The sequence below is a fragment of the Eupeodes corollae genome, chromosome 3 (genome assembly GCF_945859685.1).
Source record: "Eupeodes corollae chromosome 3, idEupCoro1.1, whole genome shotgun sequence".
In the NCBI taxonomy this organism is placed as follows: Eukaryota; Metazoa; Arthropoda; class Insecta; order Diptera; family Syrphidae; genus Eupeodes; species Eupeodes corollae.
Window position 1 is genome coordinate 44,838,665 of NC_079149.1, and position 8,411 is coordinate 44,847,075.

An 8,411-nucleotide genomic window follows, 5' to 3' on the forward strand; every position below is an offset into this window, starting at 1 on the left:
ATAACTTGGAATAATGAAGATTTTTGTGGATATTAAGAAAATGTGGAATTATTAATTCACTTTTTAGTAAATTAATTAGAAAAATCCCTGCAATTACTCGCACACAGGAATGGTTGAGAGCTGTTGTAAGTCACCAGGCCCTGGTTCTCTTCAGACTGTTGCGCCATCTTATTTATTTTAGTCAGAAAACTGGATTTAAAAAAGTATCTACTATCAAGCAATAATTGATACTTGAAATTCTAGCACTGAATTAATATTCTCTTTTTTAAGTTAAAAATAATAAACAACATTAAATTATTATACAATTAAATAAAACTTAAAACAAATTTTATTCACAGACATTAGAATATAGTACATATTATTATAAATAGAATAGGGCTTTTCTTAAACTACAGTCATCATCAACAATATAAACAAGCTAGCAAGTCTCCATTTACAAAATATTTGTTGTAAGTTTTTTAGTTATAAAGAAAAAAACCTTTAAATTTTTAAACTTTATACAAAAATAAAAATAGAAACATTTCTTGTTCTTATAGACTCATCCTTGTGTGTTTTTTTTTGTGTTTGCTATATAAAAGTCTTAAATTAAAGCGCAGCAAAATTGTCCATCCTTACAATCAGTTCCAGGCCTTACAAGTTTTGCTGGGCATCTGTCTTTACAATCGCCCATATGTTGGTGACAAGGTGCTGGCCTTACTGGTACTTTAAAAATTATGTTTAGTTTAATTTTTAATTTTGATTTTTCTACTGGATAAATCTTAAATTCTTACATTCATAGCAGCATTCAACACCTAAGTATTTATTTGTTGGGCAAAGTCCAGATTTTGATGATGTTTCCAAGCAATCACTTCTATGTACGCATAGACCGCCAAGCATTGCGCATTCTCTGTCATTGCGATACACTTTCACACCTTGGACCACTGTAATTACAAATAAAGAACAATTACATGTAATTTGTTTAATAATTTAATAACAAAATATGTTTAATAATTTAATTTTACTATTGTACGAAATTCAAAAGTACTAATTATAGTTTTTAAATAATTGTACATAAATCAAAAATAATAATTCTTAATTATTAACTTTTTAAACTCCTTAATTTGGAAGTTGTAATATGTAAACAATAAAAAAAAAAACAAAAAATGGTCATTCAACATTTGTTTGATACATCAACAATAACAATAAATGCAATAAAGCACCCATGGGGATATAATAAAATTTAAAAAAATAAATGACTCTATTACTCGTATTTACAAGCATATACTTTTTGTAATGGTTTAAATGCCTTAGGCCCACGTTTCCAAATATGAATAAAAATGGATTAAATTGCCTCGCGGAATTTGTACATGTATCGAACTAATGTATAACTGACTTATTTTTTTTTCCAGGAAAGTATGCATGTAAAATAATGTCTGATATATACAAAAAAATGTGGTGGTTTAAGTCAATCTGTTAATCTATTACGCATATCCAAAATCATAAATCCCTTTAAATATTTTACGTTTATAAATTAATTAAAATGACTTATGATCAAACATGTGACTTACAAGTTTAAAGGCTTTTATCTTAGAGTAAATTTGGATAAGTTGAAAATACTAGTATTTAGGGTTGAGAAATAAATTGTTTTAAAATTATAGAATTTAAGAAAAAAAAATTTGTTTAATCAAAATATAAAGTTAGTTTTAATTTAGTTATTTTTTTCTGACAAATCTTTTTTATATTTAAACAAATAAAACAATTTCCAAACTTAATCATTTCTAAGAGTTGATCATACTTTTCATTTAAAAAAAATACTTGGTGATTTTTTGCATCGACATTGATAGAACAGTATAAATATCTTCCATATGATCTTTCTTCAATTTGCTTAGGGTGCAAAATAAAGTTGTTTACTAGATTTATAATGATTTAAATTTTAATTAAATAATAATCAGCTAGGACTTAAGTATCATTTATAAATTCAAATCATCGACTATTGTATTTTTAATAAAAGAAAAACATTTACATTAATTTAAAAAAAATGACAAAAATCCTCATTCCCTAAGATGAGAATAAGCAATTTTTAATTTTTATTTTGCTAGTATCATTGACGATTTTTTTTCTAAGAACTTTTTCTTTTCTAATAAGATTTTTGAAATACTCAAAACAAAAGTCCATGTCTCAAAAATGTCTAAAACGATTAAAATTATTTTTATTTGCTACTTATAGGATCTATGTGAGAAGTTTACCATTCGTAAAAAAGTTCAAAGACGAGATTCTAATCAAACATAATATTACGATGCTACCTCCTTAACCATTGGGTCAATTGACTTTTAACTTACAATTCAAGATTTAAAGCCGATGCGCGCTAAACGTTTTTCTCATCTTTTAAGGCTAAAATAAACTGTAAAACAAAAACGAGCCGATAGATTTGCATTTAGTTTTTTTAATTTGACTTCTTTGGATATAAAAAAAATGTAATTATACCAGTGTTTTGTTGGAAAATTTATCCATAGTATAGGAGGATTTTACACAAATAACAAAAACATTATCCATAGTATCAATAACACCGATAATAGAGTAGAATCTGACTATGGATGGGTTTTTGATATTTATGCGAGTCTCAAATCTTATGTGATTTCGTTTTCATATGTTGGTACGATTGTTAATGCATTTGTATCTCGATGGCTGTGTTCGTTGAGTACTTGTGCATTTGAAATCATGTGTTTTCCATTGGGGAAAAAATCAATCTGTTACTGTTTATTTTATTTTGCTTATTTTGCAATTGAAACAATAGAAAAGATAATTTAGTTTTGCTATATTTCCACCAAAGGTTTATCTTAGTTTAGATTAAATAAATCTTTTCGGTGTAAGATTTAAAAATGATTAAGTATGACAGCAAATGCAAATGGTGTTTCGATGTTTTCGATGTGTGAAGTGCAAATGAGATAGTTTCATTCGTGTTAAACAATGAAGAAATGATTAGTTCAGCACCATATAAGAATATACTCAATGTTCATATTTTTGTTTGTAATTTGATTGAAACAAAACTATAGTTTTTGTACACAAACATGAAAATAAACAGACAATAATGTATTATCTGTTAAACCAACTCCTACACATAGGCTTTTCTTCTCAAATTTTGACAAAAATACAAAAATACAAAAATCCGGCTACTGCAGATCGTTTTGTTGGCAATTTCTCACTGTACAATATATGGAATTATTTTGTAAATTAATTTATTTCAAAAACTGATCAACCGATTTGAATAATTTTTTGAACAAGCTCTTATACTCTTTCAATAATATTTGAGGTTCAAAAATGTCATTATTTCGTTATAAAACGAATATTTCGTTTTCGTTCTATGAAAACTCCCTAAGTCCATTTTCCGCAAAAATGAAAAAAATATACTAAGTTCATGCAAATGACAAAATTTATATTTTTTCAAAACTCCCTAAGCTTAACGATGCATCATTTTTAAATTATAAAGAATTAAAACTCCCAAAATCTATTCATTTGCATGGTGATTTAAAACTTTTAATGCAATTATCTCAAACACACACAAAATGGACTAAGGGAGTTTTAATAAAACGACGAAGATTTATAGGCTCTTAATAACTGCATATTAAACATGTTTAAAAACTCAAATTAAAACAAACTATCAACATTAATTTAAAAAAAACGCTCTAACGATTTTCAAATACAAAATTTGACAAATTAATTTTTTTTGAGAAATAAAATGGCTTTTACATTTTTGAAAACAAACATTTTTGCAGGTATATTTTATATCTTAAAATACAGAAAATATCTTTAAAGGGACTTATTGGATACATGAGCACGTTTTTTTTTAAATTACAAACATCGGAAAACTTAAATAAAAAGTTTTTAAAAAAATTAAGAACTGCACACGATTTGTGCAAGGATTAAAAACAAAATAATTTAACAAATCAGGAACTATTAAACTTCAAAACAATATTACTCGAAATAGTCATTCAAAAAAGGGACATCACCCAATATGGAGCTCGAAACTGGAGAATAATAGCTGGGGATCGAGCTAGATGCAGAAGTTTGTTGGGTGAGGTTCTAGTTCACACAGGCCTGTAGCGCCACCTTAAGTAAGTAGTCATTCAAACTTTCAAAATATCATTTAGAAATTTTTAAGGGCACCAAAGGAAGTTATCAGTGTGGACACATCACAGTTTTTTTTTAAAATAATAAACTGTACATACATTTTGATTTCGGTCCTGATTTAATTTTTTTCATTCTGTACAACAAGTTATAATCAATAATTTTTGTTTTTCATCTGAATACAAACATTTATTACTATATGTTATATCAGTAGAGGATAAGTTAAACCATAATTTTCTATTTCCACTATTCTGTACTTCAAAATTTATTTTTTTTTATTTGAAAAAAAAACATCGTTTTTTAACTTTATTTGACACTCGTGAGTCCCGATACTTAACATTTGATATTGTGGAAAATCAAAAAATTAAACAAAATACGATTTGTTTCTTAAACAGAATTATCAGATTTTTAGTTTTGTCATAAACAAGAAACGTTTGTCGCTTAACAAGAAAAGGTCCTGAATTGTCTATAAATTCAAAAACCCTCATAAATATTTCTCGAAAGTCTTATATCTTTGCCCCAAGAACTAAGCTTTTAAGCAAGGAATATTTATAAACGAACAAAATAAAGAACATTTCTTCTATAAATTCATAGTCAACGAAAAATATAATATTTTGTTATTATATTTCCAAGATTAAGAAAATAATCACTTTTATTTTCAACAACAGTAGGTATCATTTCAAACAAAAATCATAACACACTTGTTTTGACTTAATGACAAATTTCCAATCAATAAATAAATTACAATGTGTACATCTTTATCATTTTGCATAAGAAAAAGTTCAAACGTTCATAAACATGCATTGCGGCTTACATATAGAATTGTTGAAAAACATTTCCAACGAAAACAATATTTTGAATACAATCAAATTTAAAACTAGAAGAATTCACAATTAACATTAAATATTGCATAATAATTTTGTTCGCATACATCACTAACACTTATTTTTATTTTCATTGACGAAAGGTTCCCAAGTTCAAATTGATTAAAAAGAAAATTTTGATTCGATGAATGTTCAAGTTTAAACAAATCTAACTTATTTAATATTTCTAAATTTCACATAAGATAAGTTCAACAACACAAATTCTCCTTCACATTTCAAATTTCATAAGGCCTCTAGTTCAAGACCATCACACTTTGTATATTTTAAACTTACTTTGGGTATCGTACAGAACCTCATTTTCGTCCGTGTTCTGTGCTAATACTCCATTGATAATCGTAAATGCGAGTACAAAAATTGTTAAAGCTGTCTTAGACTTGGTCATTGTTTTGTTTTATTTTATTTTGTGGTGAAAATTGTTTATGTGATTTTTTTGTTTTGATTGTCTATTATTATTTTGCAGATAATTTTTATTTTCACTCTTTATTTAAGTCCCCAAGTTAACTGTTAACACTTCACTAGATCGTTCTCAACTGAGTGTTCTAAATTCCAGAGTGATTCCTTTTAAGCAAAGTTTCAATTAATAAATTTTATTTACAAAAACAAAAATAAAAATAAATAACGAAATGAAGCAAAAAAACAAAACAACAAGTACAAAAATCCCAGCGGGCTTTTCGATTATGATTTCAATTCTGATTCCGCGCCAAATAACTAGATGTATTCGCCGCACTTCACTTTCGCTTCAAAATCAAGACTGTTTGCGCGATTGACGGTATATGGACAGCAAAACGATACAAATACAAAAATTATTCAAATAAAATCAACCAAAACTAACAAAATCATTTGAAGAATCACAAGCAACAATAATAACAATTAAAAAATAAAAAACAAAAAACAAGAAACAAAACATTGTACAATTGTTTGGCAAACTATAATTCAAATAGGGGAATATGGAGCACAATGTACATCACAAAACAAAAATTAAGTAGCGCAAGAGTCCGTTGAGAACTAGGGCCTAGTGACTTACAACTCTCAACCATTCCTGTGTGCGAGTACTGTTGTCAGGGATGAAAGGGATCTACAGTTTTAAGCCGAATCCGAACGGCTAATTTAAGAAAGCACTTTTCATGACAAGAATTACTCTCGGATAATTTGTCGATTCCTCGCAAAAAAATAGTGCCTGTGAAGAAAACTTTAGATGACACAGGCTGGAATTGCACCCAAGACATATAGCATGACAGTCCAACGCACTAACCATCAAGCCACGGGTAATGTACATCATACATCATCTAATTTTATATGATTTGAATTATAGCTAAAAAAGTAAACTTATTGATGAGGTCACAACCTTCTTTGTAAGTTTTTTCTTGTTGGTTTTTAGTACATATCTGTATACAAAAACTGGAGTACAATATTTAATTTAAAAACCTTTTCTGTTAAAAATTCTGAATTTTAATTATAGTCCAAAAATTACCCTCTAACAACGATATTAACTCTTCCCCTAACATTTAAATTAGGAAAAACCATTACCAAAGCGTTGAAGCAATTAGACATTTTTCGCAGAAGTCACGACTCTGCTGGCTTGAGAAGGAAATGGAAAGGCATGGCGGCTAGCTGCAAGCAGTGGTGCTTGGTAGAATACCAAAATGAGATAGTGGAAGCTGAGGAAGTCTCTGGTTGTTTATGTTTATTGTTTATTTGTCCAGACTTTTAATATAGCCATGCCGATGACGATGATGACGATTGTAATGGTCATGCGGTCGTTCTCGTGAGACTTGAATATATAATATTGTGATGGAATTCATCATATAGGGGAATAATGGTTGTAAGATGATGATGATGAGAGAAGCTTATCATTATCTTTACTGCAGTCATATACAGTGATTGAAAAACATCTGGTTATTGAAGAATTTGCGCATTGACATTGTAAATTAAAAAACAAAAAAATTAAAAAAAAATGAAAAATTATGCAATAAATGAAGCTCTATTTTTGCTTGCGCAAATTATTTTCAATACGTAACAAGTTAAGATACTACTTGAGAGGTATTATACGAGTAATCTTTTGCCCCTTTTAATTACGTTCTCAGTTATTTTGTGTATTGTAGCTTACGTTATGGAATGCACTGATCTGTTTTAAGTTAAATAGGGTCTCCCCCGGATTTCCGATGAGGATTTTCATAGAAGAGATAAGAAAACTATAATTAATATTGATTGATTTCCAATTGAGAAATCAAATGTATTTGTTTAATATTTTCAAGAGTTTGAGATAGATCTAATCTGATGATATTAGTATTATGTTCATTAAGTTTTTATAAAAACAAAAATCAATCTCAATTATTGAAAATAAAAATCTTATAATCAATTAGACAATTTTGTAAAGTTTTTTTTTAAGATTATATGATCTATTATGTGCGCATTGACCTTGGACGGTCTTGAACAACAAACGGTCAGACTAACTTTATGCAAAGTATGTCTATTTTGTACTTAAGGAAGATAATACCTGGGGGCACAAGTTTCAGTCGTATGAAGTTTGACAAAAATAAATGAGTGTTACTTCCTTTTACTGCATTAATTTTTGACTTAATTTGAAAAGAATTATATATTTAATTTAGTTGAGTTTGATAGACCCACCTCAATTTAAGATAGTTTGACTTTAGATTTTTTTTTCAAATGTTCTCTTAAGTCGACTTAAGTATAATTTTTTATTTGTTGGCCAAGGTATTTTGGGTTTTTTTTGCCAAAGACACAGAGCAAGTATTAGGAAAGTGTTTGTTAGAGAAATGGAAATGATTTTAAAGAATCTTATTATCATCTTCTGTATTTGATTTAGAAAGGATGCACAAATGTGTCAGTACTGCAACGAAATACTGGTCTGTCAAACAGTGCTCATTTTCAGTAGAGTGTTTTTTTAAGTGATTCTTACATGGTTACAGTTTGATGGTTTTGTAAAAGTTTTTAAAAAAAGAAGGTTTTATCACCAAAAAAAACTCTGCGAAAGTTGGTTACCAAATTCCGTGATGATGAGACTAGTGGCGTGACTCGTCGTTGAGGCATCCTGCCAACATTTCAACAGAAAGGAAAGTTTACGAAAAATTTGCGTTAGGTTTACGTTATTACATAGAATATCAAGGCCTTATCTGAAATATATGTTAACAAAATTCTGCTTATTTTAAACAGAGCAAGATACCTTTTTATTGATCAATTAGAAATTGAGATTAGATTTTTTAAATTCTTTCCATTTTTTGAAGCTAATTTGTTTAATGTTCAATTCTAAAGATGTTAAAAGTCCTTTACAATGTTTAACCTTAATACTTTGCCATGTATAGGCTGATTAGGTTTCGTTTGAAAAAAAAAGAAAAGGGAAGGGGAAGAACAATCTGGAGAGAACAATAACATACATAATGTTCATACTGAGTAAATCAGTCT

The 8,411-nt window shown here is 28.1% G+C and overlaps 1 protein-coding gene across 1 annotated transcript; it reads right to left on the reverse strand.

Moving 5' to 3' along the window:
- Nucleotides 1-294: 294 nt before the first annotated feature.
- LOC129952087 (U-scoloptoxin(19)-Tl1a) lies at nt 295-5,708 on the reverse strand. The gene is made up of 3 exons (XM_056064515.1): nt 5,262-5,708; nt 771-920; nt 295-702 (listed from the first exon to the last, which is right to left on the reverse strand). Exons 1-3 carry the CDS (start codon nt 5,368-5,370, stop codon nt 581-583), a joined length of 381 nt encoding a protein of 126 aa, XP_055920490.1. The 5' UTR covers nt 5,371-5,708; the 3' UTR covers nt 295-580.
- Nucleotides 5,709-8,411: the final 2,703 nt, after the last annotated feature.